Below are 23,497 nucleotides of genomic sequence, written 5' to 3' on the forward strand. Positions count from 1 at the left end.
GAAATTAAAGCCCTAACCCGACAATATTTTGAATTGGGAATTCACACGTCGAAACTATTTGTCCATACAAAAAATACAATGAGGATTCTGCCAAATATCATAATTACTGGCACTCCTGTGCGTATTTTACTTTTTATACACTATGGTGTTGAAGACTGACACTTAAGGGCACAGGGAAATCCAGACACAGTGAATTGCTGGCAAAGAAACTGCCAGAGTTGAAGCTCGTATCAATAAACGACTTTATAAAACAGCATAAGCTTGAAGATGAATACGACGAGGAACGACAGAGTATGATGGTTGATGAGGACAAGGTATTTAAGCGCCTACGTTCGCAGCGAAAGGTCTAATGAACAGCTTGTTGATCTCATCATGCCTGATCTTGAAGCAGGCGGCAGGATAATAGACTGGCATGTATGCGACATTTTTCCCGAGAGCCAGATCGACCTAGTAGTCGTTTTGCGCACAAACACCACGAGACTATACGACAGACTGAAAGCACGCGGCTACAGTGACAAAAAGTTCGACGACAACATGGACGCCGAAATCATGCAAGTCATCTTAACTGACGCCAGAGAATCTTACGAGCCCGAAGTCGTGATTGAGCTGTTTAGTAATGTCGAGTCTGATATCGAACAAAACTGTGACCGCATCGCGAGTTGGGCTAAACAGTGGATAATCGACAATAAGGAAGAGTAGTTGTGGTGTAATACAATCTATGGGAAAATGTGCCTATATACAGTCTTCCAGTATCTTTCTAGCATGCGCTACTCACAAAGATCTTCATCTTGACGCCAAAAAGGTCTTCAAAAGCTGCAATGCCTTGAATCTATGACTAATAGTGTTTTTCAACGACTTTGGCATCTCGGCGTATCTATTTCATCAGTTACTTCCAACGTCATAACGCACTCACTCACGTCTGATCAAAGCCATTAGGAAGGAAACATGGATCCCAGCCAAACCCAACCGGTCCTCTGGCCTCAACAATTGTTCCCTGTAAATTCAGCCCAATTCAATGCCTAAAATGCAAAACTCACGTCCTGAATTCCTTGGAAAATCTTGACTTCTTCACCGGGACCTTCGCAAAAAGCAAACGTGCAAATGGCTTGCGCTGACTTGTCATCGTACGCAACCAACATGTTGTTTAAACCTGCCTCTGTCAATACCCTATTTGTGCCGTACTCATTGAAACGTACCAACATGGCCAATCTTCTCCATAAACCACTTACTGTTCCCGTCAGACTACACCCACACCTTTCGCACACTTAAGCTCACATATACGGTCCAGGCAGACCTCCGTACGCCGTAAACCCAAGCGCGGTGTCTTCAACCAGCACCGGTCCCTGTATCTATCCCCTCAATCAGCCGAACTCTTTTGTTCTACCCAACAATCACGCACAATTTTGGCCGCCTCTTGACATTTCACGGTCGCAACTTCTAAAATGGTGCCCTGCACTTCCTCAAGGTCCAATGCTTTGTTCGTCATTGGGATTCCCTCCATTATAGCCTGCACTTCCTTCAACTTGTTGGCATTGCCTTTTCATAGTTAGCTGGTCGCCCATGACATGGAATTGCGTACGTACCAGTGACAAACGTAATAATTGGCTTCGACATTTAATTTTTATTACTTTACTGCATACAACTTGACTTTTATGAACATGCAAACCGAGCTCAAAATAAATATTGGTCGTAAACCTTATCATCAATCTACAATACAATTAAACTTTTACTTTGCATGTTTAAACCTTAATTGAGACCCGCTGTTTAACTTCATAGATACAATTCGTGCATCAGCGCTCTTCATAAATACAAATTAGACCTCATTCGTTAAGCAAAAACTTCATCAACGCGTCTTTCCCTTTAAGTTGAATCAATTTCTGAATCGCAAGCAATGATTCCCGCTCATCGTCAGCAGCAGACAACGGTGTAGACTCCGTCGTCGCGCCGGTAACGCTCTTGGTTGCATCTGACGACGACGGCGACCCGTGCTCTTCAGACGTAGTGTCTTCAACACAAAGTGCGGCGTCGGCTAGGACTGACATATTTTGCCGCGATACGGCTTCCGGAGTGAAAGACTGGTTCAAGTAACTCGCGTTCCGCACAAACTCGCGCTCGTGGTACGGCCGGCAGACTAGCCGGTCGAGTTCGGTTAAGCAAAGCGGCTCCGCTGGTTTTCGCCGGTATGGAGAAAGCGAGTTGATTTTGTCGATGAAGTCTAGCACTATTCCACGCTCGGGTAACTTAAACACAATAGGCCCAGTATCGTCCACCACCGTCTCCAGCCGGCGATCGAACGCCGGCTCGTACGGATTCCGCTCCCATCCGTCCAAGAAATGCAGTAGCTGTGGTTTGACTATGCTGTCGTCTTCTGGAACGCCTTCGTCCTCTGACGAGTCGTTCTCGACCTCAATGTCGCCGTCGTTGACAAAACCGCGCCGTAGACTGACGTTAATGACTTGCGAGTTGCGTATCCGTCGTTTGTGGGTTAACTCCCGCCCAACGTGATTAGGGCACATCCATTTGCGAGCCGTCGTCGCGATTGAACTCATCGGCGGATTGAGACAGTCTAAATGCCAATGCAAAGGACAGTAATCGCAGCTGATTATCATCCGGTCTTCCATAGCCGAAAGACCGCACTTGTAGCATAATATCGTCTTGCCTTTACTATCGGTCAATCTGTAAGGATCTGTTTCTTCAATGAACCCATTGCGACTATAACATTAGACCAAGTTACAACATAAACGAAAAACGCACCTCATTCGTTTAGGTTTTAAATCTTGAGCGTCTTGATACTCGCCAAAATCACTAGTAGTCACACCTTCGTACCGCTCACGCAGAGACTTTGGCAATGAAAAGCAAACCGGATTTTGCCGTGCAAGTTGGTCTAGAAGCTCCGAAAACAAGCCCCGCTGTGGCAACGGTAGCGGATGCTTTAACGTCAGCAAACAGCACTAAATCATTTGAAAAAACATACTCGCTTCACGTAACAGCTCTTGCAGTACCATGCGCCATCCGGCAGATTATCTTCGTCGTATGGCGGATCCACACATGTAAAATGAAAAGATCGAGGACATCCCTCACAGCACAAAAATCTACCTATTCCCCCACATGCAGAACAGAAGTCGTCGTTAAACTGATACGGATTAGTCCTTATACTATGTAAAATCACGGCAATTTACTCTTGTAGGATCATCTTGATCTGCAGGCGGCGCAACGACAGCCCGAGCTGTGCCAGCGAGATCTGGTGCGCCAAACCCAAATGGATGTTCACGCGTTGGTCGTGACTTGACTGGTCTGTACAATGTAAGAACGAGATGTCGTCCAGGCTTTGTAAACTTACGATATCTTAATTCGTTTTTGCCGGTTTCGTTTCAAACTATTCGACTCGGGCGGAGGAGTCATCATTGATTGTCGCTTCTTTGTCTTTTCGCTGTCTACTCCGTTGTCTTTTAAATTCTTTGAGGTCTCCTTTGAGTTCTCCTTTGTATCTGCCGCAGAGACTGTCGTTGATAGTTTTGACTGTGTTTTGCCGTTCACTGCCGGCGATTTTTCATCCACTTTTGCTGACGGCCGTATGACACTGCTCTTCACGACGTAATCATCAAACTTCTTCTTAAATTTCAGCCTGACTTTTGTCTCTCTCCCCAAATCCATTAAATCACTATCTGACTTGCTTCGCCCGTAATCATTCAACGAGGTCTGTGAAGTCGACTTCAGGATCTTTGACCGCGAACTTTCAGACATTGTCTCGTCTTCATCCGCAAGTTCAGTTGCATCAGAATCCTCAGGCGGAGGCAGAATAATTGCAAACTTGGGCTTAGGTGCAGTACGCGTCTTCCGCTTCGTACTGCTACTTCCCGAATCCACCGTCACGCTCTCGCCTTCCAACTCTAACGTCTTTCTCGGCGACTCCTGCCCCCCGTTCTTTCCAACCCCTTTAGATCCCCCACTTCTACTAGGCGGAGTCTCGACAATCACTTCAGCCGGACTCCGGGTCTGATCTGGCGTCTGATCTGGCGTGCTTGTGGCCGACCTTGACTTAGTCGCTGACACTGGCCGTGCCCGGCGATCACGCTGTGATGAATTTACAGGCGGCATAACACCAAGCGCAAATCCGCCGTATCCGGCGACAGGTACAGTCGGTGTTGGCTCAGTCCAGCTGGTCGACTTGAGCGATCGCTTTGGTGGCATCTTTTGTGTGAATTGAACGGGTTTTGCGACGTGACTGACAAATAAAAACTGGTAAAGACAAAAGGGGTATCGAACTATTAGTAAACAGAAATAAAATATAGAATATTAGAATTTATGTGTATGTGTTCCGCGACTTCTACGCGGGTGCGTCGTCGGTCTTGCCTCGGTGGACGTGTAGAGAGGGAAAATGGGAACGAGTAAGAGGGCATCAAATTTGCGTACTTAAGACCAAGTTCTTGCCCACCCAAATTACACCTTCATAGTTGGCATTATTCTGTGTGTTTTTCTTATTTTAATACTCTGCTTTTCTTTTAGAATTGGTGTTCGCAATGGCGGGTTTATTGTACTGGAATGAGGTCATTCAATGGTAGAACCAATTGGAATCCATTTATGCTCATCATCCATGACATTCCAACCATTCAACTGCGTAAACAGTAGAAACAGTGTGTAGAGCAGAAGTGGCAATCTAGATCAATGCGATCTTGCAGTTTGATGATTTGGCAATGCAAATGATGCAACATGCCGCTTCATCACCAATCTCAGTCTCAGCATAAAAGAATGTGAACTATGTACGATGTATTAAAACATTCAACTTTTTTGGGAAACAACAATCATTAGAATGATCGTTTTCTACTCCTCATCCGCCTCATCAGCTGCCTCACTTCCAGCCGCAGCAGCCTTTGCTTTCTTCTTCTTCTTGTTCTTTGAGTTAGGCTTGAGAGGCGACGCAATGACCTTTAACAGTGCCTCATCAGTAATAGCCTTTTCAGTCTTGAACTTGGTCAAGTCAGGTGTTGCAGGTCCGGCAATCTTAATAATACCGTTCTTGGTCACGGCAATGGTGGTGAAGAACTGAGCAACGGTCTCACTCTTCTTGTCCTCGTAAATGTCATACGCTAGCAGCAGTTCGTGCTGAGTGCATTCCTGAATACCCATGCGTGACTTCTTCTCATCATCTAACGCCCGAGTAGTGAATGGGAATGGGCCGAATCGCTTCTGGATGTCAGAGTAGATTGTTCTAGCAGATTTGAGCTTCAAGCTATAAGAGTTTTCCGTTCGCTTGTAGATTGTAGTTCTTGACTCAGACTTCTTGACCTATTCCTAGTTAGCAATTTTCATCATTTCAATCAGAGTACAAACCTTTCCATCGCCAGTGGTGATTAGAATATCAATGCCATAGACTTCACCATCATCAAACGTAGCAGCATCAACACCTTTCTTCTTTCCCTCACTAGGATTCAAAATAATCCGCTTAGTGCCATCAACAACGTTTCTGGTCTGCTGGTGCGACAGCATGTCTTCGAGGGCTTTAGTATCATATGCCTCAGCAACGGCAGACACAGCATCAGACACGTCCCAGTTCTTGTTTCCGGCCTTGACAAGTCTAATTGCGGCTTCAGACGCGTACCATGCGGCAGTCAAAACATCAGCTGTCTTTCCAGTGATTTCAGCAGATCCAATGACAATAGTATCAGCTAAAATGCCTGCAAACCCATCGATATGAGCACCAAGACTGATCTTGACCACATCGCCGTCCTTCAGCGCGAGTTCAGCCTCAGGTTCAGTTGGAACAGGTGACAAGTGAGCGACTACATTGTTCGGTGAGAGTGCAGTTGGAAAAGCAATGCCTTTGGTTGTCAGTATATACAGTATTTCAGAGTGTGATCAACGCGAGAATACCTTTAGCAACCTTCTTTCCCTTATAAACCTTTCCAGTTTCTTCCTCGAGTAATTTATCACCAAGAGCACAAATATCAATCACTTTAGCACCATCAACACAGGCTTCTTTGACCTTTTCAAGTACTTTAGCAGAGATTTCACCAGCCAATTTGTACTTTGTGAGGGTATCAGGATTAGCCAGACTATAATCAACTAGACAAAAACACAGATCAGGAAACTTATTTAATACAAAATTATTACTGAAATTCACCTTCTTCAGAATCAGCCATTATATCTTTGTTTACTTTCAACTTGAATTGGACTTGACAAAGAGCAGAAGAAATCAAAGGCTCCAAAAAGTTTCCCCTTCTTGTTCATAACCCTAATATAAGGGTTTAGTACTGTGATTTGACATTTTGTTCACTTCGTCTTTGCCTCACTATAAAGAGGCATCCATTTAAAATACAAAGAAAAAGCTCAGACTCTAAAAAGGCCTTTGTTTGGCTCATTCGTCATTTCCTTTTGTTTCTATTGCGTTCTTTGCGGGGCATTGCTTTAAACCCTTTCCAATGTCTGCCCACCTGGGCCCCGGCATGTCTTCATCCTTCCCTCGGGCAGGCCCTCAGGCGGGATCAGCCACTGCTCCACCGGCAATGTCCGACGTTGATCTTGCGTCTTCGTCCGACGCGTCTAAATTGAATAAGGTCAAATCAACAAAACAACTCAATTATGAACAATATGTCACAAGAGATGCCTTACAAGCTGCCGCGTTTAAGGACCACACAGATAGACACATTGCATTCTTACGTCAGAAACGGCAGGAAATTGAACATTATGAAGCATTGCGTATAGTTAGGCAAACTAATCCTGGTGCCATATTTGGTCAAGGTTATGCTGGGTTTGGAAATGGAATGACATCATCAAAACCTGGGATTATTGGTGCTAGAGATCGAAGAAGAATTGGACGATTTTCACGTGAATTGAAGATGTAAATGCAACATTATTTGTGTGTGTTATGACCTGACTGATTGGTTTAGATCGAGAGATGATATGCGAATACAATCGGAAGCTGAAGAAACATTGGTCCCAGTCAGATTAGATATGGAATTTGAAAAGCAGAAATTACGCGATACATTCACATGGAACTTACACGAACGAACAATCTCGCTTGAGCTCTTTGCTGAGAACTTGTGCGAAGATTACGCATTCCCGCTTAATCATGCTCCGCAAATCGCAAGAGCAATCTCAGAACAAGTGACAGAGTTCCAACCTCATATTTTTGATCCAAATATGGCAAAAACTGTCGACCCTACGTTACCGTATACTGCGTACAAAGACGATGATATGCGGGTGATCATCAAACTTGACATCACCGTCGGCCAACACAATCTTGTAGATCAGTTTGAGTGGGATATAAACGATCCCCAAAACGATCCAGAGGAGTTTGCTCAGATAATGTGCGAAGATTTATGTCTTGAAGCTGAGTTTTTGACAGCAATATCACATGCAATCAGGGAACAGACACAGATGTTTACGAGATCGCTTTTGCTGGTCGGGCATCCGTTTGACGGACGGCCGGTGGAAGACGACGAAATTCGAAGGGAGATGTGTTCGTCAGTCACGGAACTGATACGGCCGAAGAACTTGCTCCGGGAGTTCACACCTGTACTATACGAATTGTCAGAGGCAGAACTTGGAAAAGCGGATAAAGATAGCGAAAGAGAAAACAGATGGAAACGAAGACAAGGCCGGACGGTCGGTCGGCGAGGAGGTATTGTTCTTCCTGATTTACGCGAGCCCATGCGTGCGTTCCGGACCCCAATCTTATCATCTGTCTTGCCAGGTGCGGTTGAGCGGACCAAGCCCGAACCCGTGCAAACGATGCTAGACGAGGTCGAAGTCACACACTCCAACCGGCGGACTCGATTCAACACCGGCCCTGGGGCTGCTGCTTCTCACCACGCACATGCCAACACCCGCGCACAAACGCCTGTGGCGACGCCTGCTGCTGTGCCGCGAAGTCCGTCGCCTGGACCAGACGGAAGGTTGATGGTCACGTTGAAAGGGCGGAAGCTTAAGATGTGGATGATTTCCAACGCGTCTAGGTTTAGGTGATCAAAAAATGTATGATTATTCTGAGTTGGATAAATGGTGTGGAATAAGTTTTGTGATTATATATTAGTCGTGTGTGTGTACTTTTAAAATAGAACTAGTCTGAAAGATCCAAATAGATGTAGTATTAAATTAGAAAGCTATTGCTACAAGATTATTGATGTACATTATTATCACGGGATTCAACCAAAAACGAGAATTCAAAGGAGCGACTGAGGGTAAGTAAAGGACCAAAATGATATGCCAAAGGAGTGTGGGTGGGTTTCAAAAACCGCAAACAAAAAACAAAATATAGTACAACTAGATGCACATGACCAAATAAACAAAAAGAAAAGGGTATGTTGCGCTAAATTTCAAATAAGAATATTAAAAGATCACCTTCCAAAAAAGAAATAAAAAAACTCCAGCTTTTGAACAAGGAACGAAATCAAGGAAACCTGTTTTCTCACGCGCTTCTGTTGAAGATTGAAAACACGTACTGGAACAGTTTTCCAAGAATCGAAGTTGAGATGAACTCGTAGATCTTGTCCAATAAGCCGTGCTGCTTGGTCTTCTGCGCAGTCTCGTATCCGGCAGCAGGCAACGGCGTTGATTCAGGTTCGACAACCGATTCAGGGTCTGGCATCGCGACCGCAGTGTCGATTCCAGTCGTAAGTCCAACAACAGCGGGGGCGAGCGGTTCAATCGCACTCGGGACCTCGATAATTGGTGCCGGTGTGGGCACAACGGTCTCTACTGACGAAGACTCGGTCGGGACTTCAAGAACTGGAGCCGGGACATCAGGCACAAGTTTTTTGGCTTCTTCCTTGACAGGCGTCATCAGTTCCGGAGTGGTGATTGTAGTATTTCCGGTCACGACATGCTCGATGCTGGACAAATCTGAGTTTTCAGTAACCGCGGCCTTGACATCGACCTGCTCGGCGGCGACGTCAGGAACAACAACGGCCGTAGTCTCTGCAGACGTCTCTGCAGCACCGGCAGCTGCTTCGGGAACGGTCGCAGCAGCAACGTCGTCCAGAGTCGGCGCAGACTCGGGTAAAGCCTCCATGACCTTGTCGACCGTAGCACCAACAGCATCGGTCGCAGCAACAATTGCGTCGCTTGCCATCTCGGTCATTGACGCCATGACACCTTTCGCTTCCTCTACTGCCGGCGCAGCGGTCTCTTCAACCGCACCGACGGTATCCTCGAGCTTTACTTCCGCAGGCTCGGCCGTAGCCTCGACGGCGGCAACAACGTCCTCTGCCTTTGCTTCGACTGTCTCCACAACCTTTTGTTCCGGCACAAAATACTTATCCTCGCTCACACGGACAATACTGTTTTCAAACCCGTTATCCCACACTTGTTTTTGTGTCAGCATTTCTATTCCGTAGCAACAACTGGGTCAACATACCACTTTCAGCCTTAGGGTCGAGTATCCAGTTTCCGTCAATAACGAATTTGTAAAGATAATTCTTTTCGTTCTCGAGCATTATGCAGCACTCGAACTTCTTGGACCCGTCGTTGTATGACATTGGAGCAGGTGCCCAAGAGTTGAAGTCACCGGCAACACATACGGTGCCAGGTAAAGGCTCAGCAGAGTCGTAAGTAAAAAGTATTGGACCTTCAGACATTTTCTTTAAAATATGCAGATTATGAATTGAATTCTATATAGGGCAGCAGGAAGTGAAGTCAATTAACGAAGTGTTTTATGAGTAAAGAGAATTGAGAAAAGGTTGGGAGGGTAAATAAAATCTGCACGAGCCCCGGAGATGGCGACGGACAGGCAGAAAGCGGCATAAAATACAGAAACGTACGAGATAAGTTAACTTCACGACACCCTGAAAAAGCAGACATTTTGTTATTTGGTGGGGAGGAAACGCTTTTGACAATTCGATTGATTGTTTATTAAACAATATATTCATATTCATTAGTAATTTAATATAAATTATATATCTTCTCTGTATAATTCTAATCTCTCTCTGTTTACCTTTGGCTCATCTCGGGCGACGAATAAAAATTCGGAGTTCATTTCTTTATCAAGGTTTAATCTATTAAACCTTAATTGCAAAGTGTATCAGCTATACGCATTAGGAAATACTCTTCACTATATTTTACTGAATAAGAAAAATAGAAATGCATAATCTTAAAACTATCTTGCATACGCTTGTACAGCTAGCTCCTCTAGAGTAGCCAATTCGCCGCTCTTTTCACACATCGCTCTAAAGATTGAATCCGGTCGCTGTAGAAGCACATGTGGTTTGTCATATTCCTTCACGGTCCCGGCATCTAGCACCAGAATCGCGTCGTAGTCTATAATTGAACGTAATCTGTGCGCAATGGTCAAAATTGTAGTGTGTGCCAGTTCTTGTCTTATGGTCTGTTGCAGCAGCGCGTCGGTGTCATAGTCGATTGACGCGGTCGCTTCGTCTAACATGATCACCTTAGGCGACTTCAGTAGCGACCGGGCAAGACACACTAACTGACGTTGGCCTTGAGATAGATTCAGACCGCCTTCGCTAATTGAACTGTCCAGGTTGTAGAAAACATTAATATTCGCGTCTGGATTTTCAGACGACGCGGCTCCCTCGTCGGCACGATCAATCAGGTGAACACGTCTCAACGATTCAAATATCTTCGCGTCAGAGTACTCTTCAAACGGATCAAGATTTGACCGCAAGCTCCCTGTAAACAACGTCGGATCTACACCAGTCAGTTAATTACCCTTTCTTCGGGAATCGCATACCTTGGGGAATAATCGTCAGAGCCTGTCTGACATCCTTCAACTCCAGCGTCGAGATATCGACACCGTCAATCACGATCCTTCCACTGTCAAATTCCATGAACCGGAAAAACGCAGATGCAATTGTGCTCTTCCCCGCCCCGGTCCGGCCAACCACGCCGACCTTCCATCCCGGCTCGACTTTAAACGACACGCCGGAAATGACAAGCGGCAGCTCAGGCGCGTACCGCAGCGACAAGTTCTCAACCACAATCTCCCCTCTTTCCGGCCACTCGGACGGTGGCTCAACACCACTGTCTATGTCCTCTTGCTCGAGCGCAACGTACTCTTCGATTCGCTCAACACTGTTCATGTTAAGCTCGTTCAACGTGTACACGCTGATGAGCTCATACACCTTCTCCGTAAACGATATCGCGTACGTGAGACACAACCCCGCCAGCCCTGCATCGACTGTGTCCAAGTTCATGAGCAAAAACCCACCGATCAAGCTGGCCACAAACCCAGACACGAACTCGACCCGTACGTTCATCCACCGGTTACACACCCAGTTCAAAAAATACGGCCGCGTGTTGGAGTCAACGACAGACATAATGCTTACCATGAACCGCCGCTCGTGCGCATACGCCCGGATCGTGCTCAGCCCGGCTAACGTCTCGCCAAAGTACTGGAAAATAGGGCTCCGCGTGACCGCCTCGATCCGCTTCAGCTCTCGCGACGGGCGCAGATACAGCTCGTTGATTCCGAAAAACAAAGCGAAAATGAACACACCTGGGACCAAAAACATCGGCACGATAAACCCAATCAACCCTACGACTGCCACAAGCGAAACAAACAAGCTTGAAAACACAGACAACTCAAGCGCCATGTCCTGGTCAATCAGCGAGATGTCGCGCGAAAACCGGTTCATGATCCGTCCGACTGGTGTAGTGTCAAAAAAACGCATCTTCGCGCCAGTCACATGTCCCAGCAAATTGTTGAAGATGCGAACTGAAGCAGTCAGACTGCCCCAGAACACTACTCCGTCGCGCATGACAACGAGAACCATACTTGACAACGAAATAAGACCGTAGAATCCAAGGTAATACCCGACACCATGCGCTGACGCTCTAGCTTGAACCTCCGTATCCGGCTGCGCACCGGTCCACTCACGAATCCACCAGGCTTGAAACAACACTGAGCCCTCGTACGACAAAAACACAACACTCAGAGACAGAAAGTACAGAGACTTGCCCATTGCACGCAAATATCGCAGATAATGCGCAAACTTGACGTCGCCGACTTCCACGGCTTCGGTCCGAGCAACAGGCAGAATATCGCTCCGGATACGGTGCTCCTCTACATCTTCAGCCTCCAGCACGTCACGCGAAATCTCAACCTCGTCAGTCACTCTCGCACGAGCCATCGTGGTCGGTTCGGTCACGCCGTGCATGCTCGCACTGGACTGCACCCGTGACACGCTTCTCGATTGGTTGCGCGATGACAGCGACGACTTCAGCAAATCGTCGTCACCCAAAAATCCCTGATTAAAGGCATCTTCAGGCGATCCGTGGAACTTGACCAAGCCGTCCTTCATCGCCACAATGCTATGCGCGCCCGTGACCGTCAGTGCAACATTATGCGTCACCAACAAACACGTCCGGCCTTCCATCAACGGACCAGTGATACACTTCTTGTAGATCCATGACGCGCTGTGAGAATCCACCGCACTCAATGGATCGTCCATCAGAATATGTCGCGACGGACTGTACAAAGCGCGTGCAATCGAAATCCGCTGCTTCTGACCGCCGGACAGCGCAATGCCTCGCTCGCCAACAATGGTCTGGTCGCCAGACTCTAGAATTTCCAAATCTCGAGCAAGCGCACATGCTCGAACGCACGCCTCGTACCGCTTTTGTTCATACGGCTGTCCAAACAAGATATTCTCTCGTATACTGTCGTTCAACAGCCACGCTTGTTGTGCACAGTACGCGACCGTTTCAGACAACCCTGTTGCAGGATCGACCCGGTGCTTGTGGCTCGTAGCGACGCCAGGTAAAAACACATTACCTTCCAGCACCGTCATCTCGCCAAGTAACGCCATCAGCAGCGACGTCTTGCCGCACCCTGTCGGGCCAATAATCACGGTCAATTCGCCAACTGCAAAGTCGATGTTCAAGTTCGGGAGCCTGAACATTTTAGAACTCGCGTCGTCACCCCACGTCACGGTCGTGTTCTCAAACCCAATGTATGGCGACTCCGGCCCGCGGGTCTGGTTAAGTTGGCGGTACTTGTCTGTTGACGTTTCGTTTACGAAGCGCTGAATACGAATGAGCGAAACGCGCAGGTCCAAAATCCGCGACAAGGCTTCTGGGAACGTGTCCATCGGGGCACGCATCAAGTTGAACAGCGCTAACGAACTGAACGCAACCGACGCGGTCAACTCGCGCTTCGCAAGCACAGTGTACGCCCCAAACGACACGAACGTGACCATGTACGGAAGTCCACCAAACACAAACGACCCGAGCGCCCATCTGATATACTGCTGGGTCAAAACCGCCAGCTCTTGAGCACGTACGCCCATGATGCGCTTTTTGAACATTGGTTCCCATGCAAAAAATTTGATGACTTTGATGCTTTGCATCATCTCGTTGATCTTCGTAATGCGCTCGTCCTGTCGTTCCATCAAGATAACCTGGCGCTCTGAAAAATCTTTTGCAATCCAGCCATTGATTGGTAAAATGGCAATCATTGTCAACGTCCCCGCAAACGCACTTGAACCAAGCGTGCTGTAGAGCAAACTGAGCGAAAGCGTAACCAACAGAATCGCGCGAATGACGTTTTGCAAGAATCCTATTGCGTCCGCAATTGAGATCGCGTCAGACGACATCAGATTAATGACAGAACCCATGTTGACTTCGGGCCCATCACCACCGGCCTCCGTCTCGTTCGCAGACTTCTCTTTACTCTCGGTCGCTGACTCATCTGCCACGGCAACATGTTTGCGTCGCAATGCCTTGCCGTACACCGTGCAAATCAGAAGCGCCCGCATCTTTACCGACATCTTGTTGAACAGGTGGAAAGACTGCAATGTCGCAACCGAATTGATGGCCGAACACACAAACATCAACACGACGTACATCCACGCGATATGCGCCGGCGTCCCGGCGGGGTTCTCAATGTACTGTAGGATCAGTTTGAGCAACAAAGTCGGCGTGAACGTCATGACAGCTGCAAACACGGTCCAGATAGTCGCGAGGGTCATGTCTCCGGAGAACGAGCGGAAGAGCCAGCGCATGACAGATTCGTTCTCGCGAGCATGGCCGTGCTCGTTGACCACGTTTGAACAACGAAAGTTCGACACATCCCACATGTCGCTCGCAATCAACGGCTTACGGTACCCGAGCCACATGAGAGGAAACACCCAACCATATGTCAGGTGTGCGTAGATACTTGCCGGGATCTCGACGTCGACCTTGAGGCCTTTTGGAACCATTGTATACGGAGGCAGAGCACCAAGTGGGGACTGCAGCGCGACGATTGAGAGTACGAGTAATAGAATCATGTCAAAAACGACAGACGTGGAAACCAGCTTCGAGTACGACGTGAACCAAAGGGATCGAAACTGGATCACCGTACAGACAAATTCAAGCACATAGATAGCTGCTAGATGGCCAGCACTAGCAACAGATACTCCCTTATGCAATTGCACATCTCTAAACGAAGCCAAAAACACACAATACGACTAAAACTCGTTAGCAACTCTATATAAGACTATCAGAACGGAACCAACCCAGAGCGCAAGTGATGTCAGCGACTGCAGCACTAATTGAGATTTCGATTCTGAACCAGAACGCACAAGAGACACTGCGAGCACGACGAAGTGGACGACAAGTAACATGCTCAAACATCCACGCTCAACCGTTTGGCGCGCTCGAGCCCCATGGGGGCTAAGGTGAACTAGATCATTGAACTCTGGATCCTCATTCAAATTTTCAACGCCTGCGAAAAAAGCGTCGTCGTCGTTACCCGTGTTTAGCTGCGATTCTGGTGCAAAGTCCATTGAGCTAGGATCATTCGTGCGAAGTCGGACAAGATTCTCGGACTCGCCTGCCATCAACTCATCATCACCTTCGAGTGCGACCTGCCCTCCGCGACGCGTCTTGATTAACGCAAGAACCGGGTGAAAAGTAAAGACAACAGTAGCTGACACCATCAGACAAAACAAGGGAACGTAAATATGGAAGTAGCTATGTTCATCATCAGTAAAGCTCAATGTATTCAGTTTAGAGCTCATACAGGTATTGAGCACAAGGACTGAAATCAGTCGTCATCCATACCGGACCAGGACAGGCAAAATTTGGCATTGCTAGAATTCAGGAATTGTCTAGTTCAGTGCAGGCCAGGGTGATCTATATAACGGTCAAACGCGATAACAGGGTCGTGCTCAAGCAGATGGAAATTAGTGATAGGTTAAAAGTTATCACAGGCCTCGCTCAACAACGCCTAATTTTCAAATCTGTGCAATGCCGTTCCAAGGCACAGCTTCAAAACAAATACACAAAAAAAAGGAAAAAACTTTGAAGAGTTAAAACTGATCAAAATCTGGTTTCTCAAGTCACCAAAAAAATATCAAGGGTTGGGGCTGTAATTCTTATCTGGCGTTCTGACTCAAAACTCTATTTTAAGTTGATCGTCACCCCTGAAAAGTTTAAATTCTGGAAACTTTGTTTTTATCCAAACCAAATTACTTTTTATGTGTAATATAGTACAAATTCTATATATTTTCCGCAATCCACAACGTACACAGGCAGGAAACGGCGTCAACGGTCACGTTCTGGGCAATGAACCATGCCAACGCATACAACAGCTTAGGTGAAAACACCGTCCAGATAAACAAGTGTGTTTTGAAAAAAGTACACGCTGCCATGACGGCAAGGAGACTGACAGTGTGGTAGGCCTGAAAGACAGAGAAATACTGCTTGCCAAACAAATTCTCAACTGTCAAATCAGATGATTGAGTTGATTTCCAGATCCAGAGCTGCGATAGACCGGAGAGCGAGAAGAAGATTGGGCCGTAGAAGTTAGAGACAAAGGTCAGGATACCGACCGGAACGACCGCGTAGCTGGAAATGCCGTTGTATGCATTTGAAAGATCGATTGAGGCAAGTGAGTTCGAGTTGCCGGTTGCAAAAAAGGAGATTTGTTGCCATAGTAAAGTCGTGACCGCGAGCGACACTGGTGTCATGACTGGGGATTTGGCCGTGTTACGACGACCGAGTGAGTGCACAGTTTCAAACAGCAAGTACATTGGAATATTGACTATACTGGTCTGAGCAATCAAAAGCACCTCGATGATATGAAACACGCCCCGGACAAACTTAAACGGATCTGCAAATGTCAGATAAAACGCAACTTTAAGTCAGGACACTGCATACTCTTTTTGATCGTCCATGCGGTCGAGACTAAATGGAATGCCAAGCAGATAACAACTGACAAAAAAGCTGCGTGCGCCCGATGCCGTAGTGGTTCGGGCCCGGTCGACACCGGTGTGACGGCATGTAACAGAAAAGGCACAAACTGGCCGGCCTCGAGCGCTTTGGAAACCGTGAACGTAAACAAGCTAAACACTGGCGTGAACGCACACACAAATCTGATAATTGGCGGTGAGTCGGCAAACACGTAGTAATGCAGATTCTTGAATACAAGCAAATGTACAAGCACAATCATGGTCCAAAGCAGAGCGGGTTCAGACTTGGACAGACCTTGTGCAATGTCATACGACCCAGCATATTTCTGACCTAATTTCCATTAGCGCAGCAGATTATGCTGTCGAAGAGTACTACCTGTGTGATGGTAATGCCTCATGACTGACATCACGGCGAGAAATCCAATTGCAGTCTCGCATGCTCTACCAGACCTCTTCCGAGCGCTTCCATGAATTAGCATCCTACTCTTAGCAAAATCCGCAAAACTCACCCTTGAATGAACATGAGCGTAAACCATCCGGTTGCAATCCAGTACCAGATATACTGTTCTTCCTCGACCATGCTGCTTCCGAACATCGCTAGTCCATTGCAAAAAAGCACAAACGCAAGCGAGGCATTTGCCACTTTGTCGTCAGACGACGTGAGTGCGCGTTTGCATGTGACTGTTGCTATCCAAACAGTGAGCCCGATACCAGTGATCATGCTTGTTATGTCGTAGTTGCTTGCTGCCTGCGACAATAAATCTTGTCCAAGCCTTAAAAACTGAATGCGTTAGCGGATATTTGCCAATAGCAAGCGGGCAGACCTGATATAAAGTACTAATGGCACTCTCGGACTGTTCAAAGTCAGGCGCATTAATTTGCGACCAAAGAACTCTTATCCTGTCAACATCTGTTTGTGGATTTTGAGATTGCAATGGCGCCTTAAACGAGTCAACAGTAGCCCATAGTATCCGTGACATTTGCACGGCATTACTCTTCAGCACTTTTATTCGTTCCATCTCTGTCCAAAGCTTCAGGAGCTCTGGGATAAACACGCCAATGTTGTTCATAGGCATTGGATTGCCTAGCAGTCCCGAGATCGTGGGCACGATGTCGACTTGCTCGATCTTGGAGTAATATTCGTACTCGCCTACTTGATCAGCAGGTACTTTGTTACCAGGTGCGATAGATGAAAATGCCGGCGACGCAAACAAAAGTGCGGTAGCGGTCTCACCGGCAGAAGATCCTCCGTGGTTTCCGACCGCGTTCATGCCATGGTCGCCGCATAAGATCAATAGTGTAGACTCTTGACTCGACTCTATGTGGTTGTATAGTCGCTCGATAATACCGTCCATTTCTTTTTGCTTGTCCGGCATAAATGGACTAAGCTATTAGCAACTTATTAGTTCAATAAAGATGCCGCAAACCTTTGTGGACCGCCTTTATGGCCAATATGATCGATACCAAGATAATGTAAGATCATTACGTCCCAGTCAGCACCTAGCTCGTTATCCAAATGCCTAGTAACATTGCTGTCGACTTCAGTAAAGTCCTAAATATGTTAGATCATAGAGCATTTCCTGACGATCAATGCGCACCGAGACAAAAAAGCTAGAAGTACCGTCATGGCGGTCAAAGAGTGTGGGGAACAATTTCAACCAAGTATCGTCGCCGTACATAACCATTGTTGCTGATTGCGGCCTGCGCTTAAACTCGATTAACCATGAATCCTGGTCTGCAAGCGACGACGAATTGTCAGACTCTGCAATGTTAAGAACCGCGTCTAGGAAGTTTGGGACAGAGCCTGTAGTTATGCCTTTGATTCGGGGCAGGGTGACTGTTGGTGGTGCAGCACGGGCAGTGAATGGCAGTGCGGATCCTTGTGCAATCAAGCTTGTTGTTTAGACATGGTGCTAACGGACGAAAAGTGAATACCTTTGAGTGAAATGCATGGAGGATTCATTTGAGTAGACAAAATCACTGGCACTAGTCAGCATCAATTTAGATTTAACAGCTATCAAACCTTCTGAGAGCATCTACAAGCATAAATATGACTTTATCAAACACGGCAGGTGACTGTGAAGCATCGACAGGTGCGTATCCATGAAAGACAGGTTTATAAGGGAAGAATCCTTTGGCAAAGAACACCAGTCCAAGCGCTTGCAGTCCCAAAAGAACGAATGTCAAAAGACCATATGGCGTCATTTCATGTGGTCTTAATGCGATTGAACTACACAATCACTTGGAAATTGAGAAGCAATTGCAGTTCAATATGGTCAAAGTAGCTAGCTACACAGGTCTGTCTACATTAACATGATTCAGGGGTAACACTATACCCATTGTTTATATGCACGTGACCACTATGTGTTTCTTTCCAAGACAGTTTGAGAAGGGAAAGGGTTTTTTTAACGCGGATACGTTTGTAAAGAACGGAAACGGAATAAGGGCCATCTTGAGTATAAAATGAGACAGTATACGTCAGATGAGTGAGTGATCGACAAATGGCACTTAATCGCGATGAGGTTCATGTAATGAAAAAGGGACGAAAGGGTCTCCCGCTCCGGTCGAGCGTGGCGACAATATGGAGAATTCGGATAAATGACGTTTTTCAACATGTTTCAATATGTAATATTTCACATACTCACCGGCATTTTCTATGTCGACAAGTGAATTAATCCAGCCGATTATAATCACCGTGAATACTGTCGACATAAGAGTATAAAAGGTGCCCGGATATTGAAATAAGCACAACAGCAATTAATCTGGAAACGCTTAAAGGCTGGTCAAGTGATGAGAATATAGCGAGTTCAATGCCGGTGTAGTAATTAAGTTTGAAGGGTCTTGTATCTTTTTGACAGCTTGAATTGTATTCAAATGTAATTTAAATAGCATTTAATATGATACTATTGTATGAACTGTGTCGACTTTTTGGATTTCCTTCTTAACCGTTCTATAACAGAGTGAATGCTGGCTATTACTGCTCTGTTACAAAAGATTAAGCTGGCACTGGCGGAGTTACCTTTAGAGGAATAAAGTTTTTCAGCCGCAGCAGTAGGTTTATAGTTTCTCCGAAGTTTATTTGTGCGCAGTAATTGTCATGGTTTATCTTATTCAGTTTTGTTAAATGAATCGATTTGGTTATGGAATTTATACTGATTTCGTTAGGTTGACTGTAATGAGTTTTATTAGTTGTATACGACACAGTCAGTGTATTGGAGTATTGTAGTGCTGTATGCAGAAATTGCATTTAGCACAAAACCCTTCATTTACATTCAAATTAAGCGCGTAATGCGCATTCAGTGCTAAAGTTAGCAACGCGTACACTAGCTTTATGTTTACAATAACGACACAGTAGTAGTTATTGTATATATATTATAAAAATCATATTAGTAAAATAGTAACTGTTATTTATACTAATTAGTTTATAAAACATTTATATACAATAGCAATGAAGTGGTTAGACTACTGTAAACGGACATCTTCGAAATGGCGCTTAAATAGTCGACATCCCACATAGACACAGTTCACGTACGGGTTCACTTATAGTCAGGCTCATATGCTTTAACACCGTCCCTTGAGACGGATTGATCATCTCCGCTCGTGACCCAGTACTAAAAGAAGCTAATAAACTCCCCCAGAGATTTATGCGGACATAGTTTCTTTTGGCGTATAAAAAAATCGTATACTAATGAGCCCTAGATGATAAAAACAAAAATTCTGATATAAACAAATCTTATTATACTATTAAAGTTGGATTTAAATAGCGTGACTCAAATGTGATTTGGGTGATTCAAATCACGGCCTGTCGGACCGCCGCCCGAAATAGGTAATGTCGACTTGAAAATTCGACTTCGAGGACCTTCGACACAAAAGGTACACCCCACGTTGAGATCGACTACGCGCGCCTGCTGTTGCTTCATCTCTGGGTCTGTGTCTATTGTCGTTTGTCGTTGCCATAAGAAGTCGTTTCCATCCCACCATATTCCTCTCCTTCCTCTTCTTCCTCTTCTTCAACTGATGTATTGCTCATTACTGTTTATATTTTTCACCATATAATAGTAACAGATAATAATGTCTGCTTCAATATTAGTAGAACAATATCGAACGTCTTCAGACAACTTCTATCACCATCCACAAATGTCAAAGTTATCATTGCAACCTCCTTCAATGACTGATATTCAACCTGCAGACGCTCTAAGATTACTATCTAAAGGCATAAATCGAATTCTTGATTTGGCTGACCCTGCTCAAGCTGCATGGCAACCACCATTGTTTTTTTCTCAATTAAATCAACAGATTCCTTTGTCACCTCCATTAAATGCACACCAATCAGATGATCAATATACCGATTCACCTTCTCCTATGATGCCTCCTTTAGCTCCTGCAGTTCAGGATATAAGTCCGGCTGATGAGAATCCACCAAGTTTAACTCCACCTCATCAAGAGAGTGAGTCTCAACAGTATTTGATTGATAAAGCAAACCAGAGGTCGATCATTTCACGTCGCTTTTGGTCAAAATCAGCTCCAGAAATTGATATCGAGCGATATTTGTCACGGATACATAAATATTGTCCGATTTCTACTGCTGTTTACTTGTCTACTCTTCTTTACATTTATCGGTTGTGTGTTTTGACAAAGTCGATCCCATTGACGCAACTGAATGTCCACAGATTAGTGATTGCCGCTCTCAGAGTAGCGTGTAAGAACTTAGAAGATATTAATCATCCTCAGAAGAGATTTGCTAAAGTTGGTGGAATGACTGAACAAGAATTATGTCGTCTTGAGATTGGATTTCTATTTTTAATGGATTTCGATCTTAAAGTCAACCAAGAAGTTCTTGAAGCACAAGTTGCTCTATTAATGGAACTTGAACAACAGGATTAATTATGGATATTATCATGCTTTATTTTGTATATTATTACTATTGTTATTTATTTTGTATAGTACAGGGCACAAAGGATTAAGGAGGATTGTTAATGATGGCGTTTCGGGTAGTCTTCAAAATAAACAAATATTTGTCGAATATAAATTTGCTTCGAACATGTGAAATGCGGGGCTTGTATGTTCGGCCGAAAGAGTAGCACACGATGGTTGTACTGACGTCGATGATCGATCATCATCGGATCGTCACCGGACCAAACATCAGACGAAGCATCGGATCATTGATCTAAGGTTTTTCCGTTCTCCGCAATTTACACCCGGCCCGCGGAGCTCTATTCAAGACATTGCTGCATATATCCAGAATGTCTTGAGTTGTGTACATATTTTCAAACTTATATGGAAAGGTTTCCGTGTGATCCTTTTATAACCTTAAACTCAATAATGACATTAAATTAGTAAATGTCAATAATTACTGTAAAGCCCATCACGTAAAATCAACGCCTCACTTTAATGGAATGTTTAGAATACAAACATTGAACGGTGTCACAATAAATGTATCTCAACATGCAAATATTACGCTTCCACAACGACGTGGGTCTGCTTTTGAAGCAGCCGAGCGTGATCGTGTGATGGCAAGAGAACGAATGCGTCGATTAAGACAAAAACGCAAAGATGAAGGTCGGTACTGATGTAGTAAGCATTATAGATTGCTATTAACATTGTAGCACTATTGCAATCATCGTTAAAGAGACGTACGGCTGTCTATAATACTCTTGAAAGACCTTCTTCACATAGAACTTCAAATCCATCATGGAAATCTTATTTTACACCATCAGAAGTTGACAAATTGCTTAGATTAGGTGACAGAGGATGGGATTGGGGTAGAATTGCATTGTTACTAGACGGTCTAAAAACCGCAGATGAGGCAAAACTAAAGTATGAAGAGATTAGGGGATATTCTCGTGGTGTCGCGTAGTGGTGTTTATGCAGTTCAGATGTCAATCGGTTGATATTCAAATTCTTTTACTTCTCTTTTATTTTTTTTTGGTTTCACACGACTCCCAAAATGGCTACGCTTAGAGCAAACCTCACTAAAGATCAAGGATTCGATCAGTTTGTGGCGTATCTCAAGTCGCGTGGTGTAGCCACAGACGTGTGTCCCCAGGAACAGATAGAGGACTATGCATATCGCTGGCAAATATACCTGTCCGCTGCCAGTTCTACAGAACATTTGCTCGCAGATGAACCTCCGGTACAACAGAAGCCAGCTGTGATTGTTGAGTCTGCGGCCCAGTTCACGCCTGAATTCCTTGCCGCCAGGTTGATGGCCCAAATACCGTGTATGTGATGTTTAGTGGTATGTTTAGACAAACACTAATAAACAGTCCAATCTGCAGATTTGCTCGACGAGACTGGCAATCGAATGTTCCCAATTATACCGACTGACCCATATTCCAAGTCATATGTCCTTCCTGAAATGTACGACCGGGTAGCCTGCACTCACGACCGGATCCGCCCGTTCTCGCCGAAATGGAGCCGGGCCGATGATTTGCAGCTTGTCGTGCTTGCACTTGCAAACCTGACTGAGTACGGTGCGTACAAGGTCTACAATAAGTATCTGAACAAATTCTACCCTCCTCCGGTCGCGCATTTCTTTTCCCAGTACGAGTTCGAGGCTAGGTATCGTATGATTGCCAACATTTTGGACTACTACATGGATCGCGGCGTGCTGGACATGTTTTCGTCGTTTTTGACGCAGAACGTCTCCATGCAGCTGAACTCGATGCCGGAAGTCATCACATACGCGCAGCTCCACTGTGGCGTGCTCGTCCCGGCATGGTTCCATGCAAAGTTACGCCGTATCACTGCCGTCACCCGCTCGCGACTGTTTTACTACCCTGGCGATAGGTTCGACGACGGACCAGAGCAAGAAGTCAAACAAGACGTGGTTGGACCGGACATGTCGTCGCCTCAGTCAGAACCGTTGGTTGCGTCTTTGTCTGTCGCACTGTCGTCTGACGGGTCGATGTCTAACCTGTCTTTGTCTACTGCAGACGTGTCCATTGCGCCGTCTGCTCTGCCGGACCATCAACCGAGCGAGAACGCAACAAATGGCGACACCGCAGCAAAAGACATGTGTGCAGTAATGGTGAGAGTGAGTTCGTCCGAATTCGACAGCAACTCATTCAAACTGTCTGAACTCAATCAAGCCGGAAGCGCGCTGATGACTCCACCCCACGATAGCGCAGTGCAATTGACGTCGGGTGAATCGTCGTCTGACAATGCGACTGAAGTTAAAGTTGAACGGCGCAAGTCGTACAAAGTCAACAAGAACAAGAATCGTCGAGACAAGCGGACTAACTGTCGGAGCCCGAAGAAGTCTCCTTAAGCTTCGAGGGCTAGTGTTTTGTATTATCATTACCGTCTAGGATTGTCTAGTATATTGAAATTTTATACATAAAAGAAAATATAACGTCGTAATTATT

At 45.7% G+C, this 23,497-nt stretch overlaps 10 protein-coding genes across 10 annotated transcripts; 4 read left to right on the plus strand and 6 right to left on the minus strand.

Annotated features, from left to right (window-relative positions):
* Window positions 1–68: 68 nt before the first annotated feature.
* Window positions 69–1,007, plus strand: V1512DRAFT_256016 (AAA domain-containing protein). Its single transcript, XM_066914913.1, has 3 exons — window positions 69–117; window positions 168–314; window positions 358–1,007. The coding sequence occupies exons 1-3, from the start codon at window positions 79–81 to the stop codon at window positions 697–699; spliced, it is 528 nt and encodes a 175-aa protein (XP_066774058.1). The 5' UTR covers window positions 69–78; the 3' UTR covers window positions 700–1,007.
* On the minus strand, window positions 573–1,665 carry V1512DRAFT_256018 (inosine triphosphate pyrophosphatase-like protein). Its single transcript, XM_066914914.1, has 7 exons — window positions 1,584–1,665; window positions 1,400–1,536; window positions 1,276–1,349; window positions 1,197–1,228; window positions 1,038–1,150; window positions 918–994; window positions 573–874 (listed from the first exon to the last, which is right to left on the minus strand). The coding sequence occupies exons 1-7, from the start codon at window positions 1,612–1,614 to the stop codon at window positions 784–786; spliced, it is 555 nt and encodes a 184-aa protein (XP_066774059.1). The 5' UTR covers window positions 1,615–1,665; the 3' UTR covers window positions 573–783.
* Window positions 1,666–4,354, minus strand: V1512DRAFT_231685 (uncharacterized protein). Its single transcript, XM_066913995.1, has 5 exons — window positions 3,341–4,354; window positions 3,180–3,294; window positions 2,975–3,133; window positions 2,755–2,930; window positions 1,666–2,712 (listed from the first exon to the last, which is right to left on the minus strand). Exons 1-5 carry the CDS (start codon window positions 4,189–4,191, stop codon window positions 1,821–1,823), a joined length of 2,193 nt encoding a protein of 730 aa, XP_066774060.1. The 5' UTR covers window positions 4,192–4,354; the 3' UTR covers window positions 1,666–1,820.
* V1512DRAFT_218212 (peptidase M24, structural domain-containing protein) lies at window positions 4,343–6,228 on the minus strand. The gene is made up of 4 exons (XM_066913621.1): window positions 6,122–6,228; window positions 5,872–6,063; window positions 5,332–5,819; window positions 4,343–5,286 (listed from the first exon to the last, which is right to left on the minus strand). The coding sequence occupies exons 1-4, from the start codon at window positions 6,138–6,140 to the stop codon at window positions 4,822–4,824; spliced, it is 1,164 nt and encodes a 387-aa protein (XP_066774061.1). The 5' UTR covers window positions 6,141–6,228; the 3' UTR covers window positions 4,343–4,821.
* Window positions 6,229–6,287: 59 nt separating this feature from the next.
* V1512DRAFT_256025 (uncharacterized protein) lies at window positions 6,288–8,072 on the plus strand. The gene is made up of 2 exons (XM_066914915.1): window positions 6,288–6,838; window positions 6,888–8,072. Exons 1-2 carry the CDS (start codon window positions 6,420–6,422, stop codon window positions 7,963–7,965), a joined length of 1,497 nt encoding a protein of 498 aa, XP_066774062.1. The 5' UTR covers window positions 6,288–6,419; the 3' UTR covers window positions 7,966–8,072.
* V1512DRAFT_256027 (uncharacterized protein) lies at window positions 8,073–9,672 on the minus strand. The gene is made up of 2 exons (XM_066914916.1): window positions 9,356–9,672; window positions 8,073–9,303 (listed from the first exon to the last, which is right to left on the minus strand). Exons 1-2 carry the CDS (start codon window positions 9,573–9,575, stop codon window positions 8,408–8,410), a joined length of 1,116 nt encoding a protein of 371 aa, XP_066774063.1. The 5' UTR covers window positions 9,576–9,672; the 3' UTR covers window positions 8,073–8,407.
* A 391-nt stretch (window positions 9,673–10,063) lies between these two features.
* Window positions 10,064–15,268, minus strand: V1512DRAFT_256029 (P-loop containing nucleoside triphosphate hydrolase protein). The gene is made up of 4 exons (XM_066914917.1): window positions 14,960–15,268; window positions 14,454–14,910; window positions 10,688–14,405; window positions 10,064–10,644 (listed from the first exon to the last, which is right to left on the minus strand). Exons 1-4 carry the CDS (start codon window positions 15,025–15,027, stop codon window positions 10,094–10,096), a joined length of 4,794 nt encoding a protein of 1,597 aa, XP_066774064.1. The 5' UTR covers window positions 15,028–15,268; the 3' UTR covers window positions 10,064–10,093.
* Window positions 15,269–15,437: 169 nt separating this feature from the next.
* On the minus strand, window positions 15,438–18,335 carry V1512DRAFT_268985 (alkaline-phosphatase-like protein; the record flags this gene model as incomplete). Its single annotated transcript, XM_066917552.1, has 9 exons — window positions 15,438–16,051; window positions 16,099–16,461; window positions 16,507–16,592; window positions 16,640–16,911; window positions 16,955–17,513; window positions 17,558–17,682; window positions 17,729–18,023; window positions 18,066–18,110; window positions 18,154–18,335. The coding sequence occupies 9 exons, from the start codon at window positions 18,333–18,335 to the stop codon at window positions 15,438–15,440; spliced, it is 2,541 nt and encodes an 846-aa protein (XP_066774065.1).
* A 1,703-nt stretch (window positions 18,336–20,038) lies between these two features.
* V1512DRAFT_256038 (cyclin-domain-containing protein) lies at window positions 20,039–21,227 on the plus strand. Its single transcript, XM_066914918.1, has one exon. The coding sequence runs from the start codon at window positions 20,202–20,204 to the stop codon at window positions 21,012–21,014; it is 813 nt and encodes a 270-aa protein (XP_066774066.1). The 5' UTR covers window positions 20,039–20,201; the 3' UTR covers window positions 21,015–21,227.
* A 439-nt stretch (window positions 21,228–21,666) lies between these two features.
* On the plus strand, window positions 21,667–23,485 carry V1512DRAFT_256040 (uncharacterized protein). The gene is made up of 2 exons (XM_066914919.1): window positions 21,667–22,351; window positions 22,397–23,485. Exons 1-2 carry the CDS (start codon window positions 22,078–22,080, stop codon window positions 23,398–23,400), a joined length of 1,278 nt encoding a protein of 425 aa, XP_066774067.1. The 5' UTR covers window positions 21,667–22,077; the 3' UTR covers window positions 23,401–23,485.
* Window positions 23,486–23,497: the final 12 nt, after the last annotated feature.

Source organism: Lipomyces arxii (genome assembly GCF_038497795.1).
Source record: "Lipomyces arxii strain Phaff 12-163 unplaced genomic scaffold V1512scaffold_1, whole genome shotgun sequence".
Taxonomy (NCBI): Eukaryota; Fungi; Ascomycota; class Lipomycetes; order Lipomycetales; family Lipomycetaceae; genus Lipomyces; species Lipomyces arxii.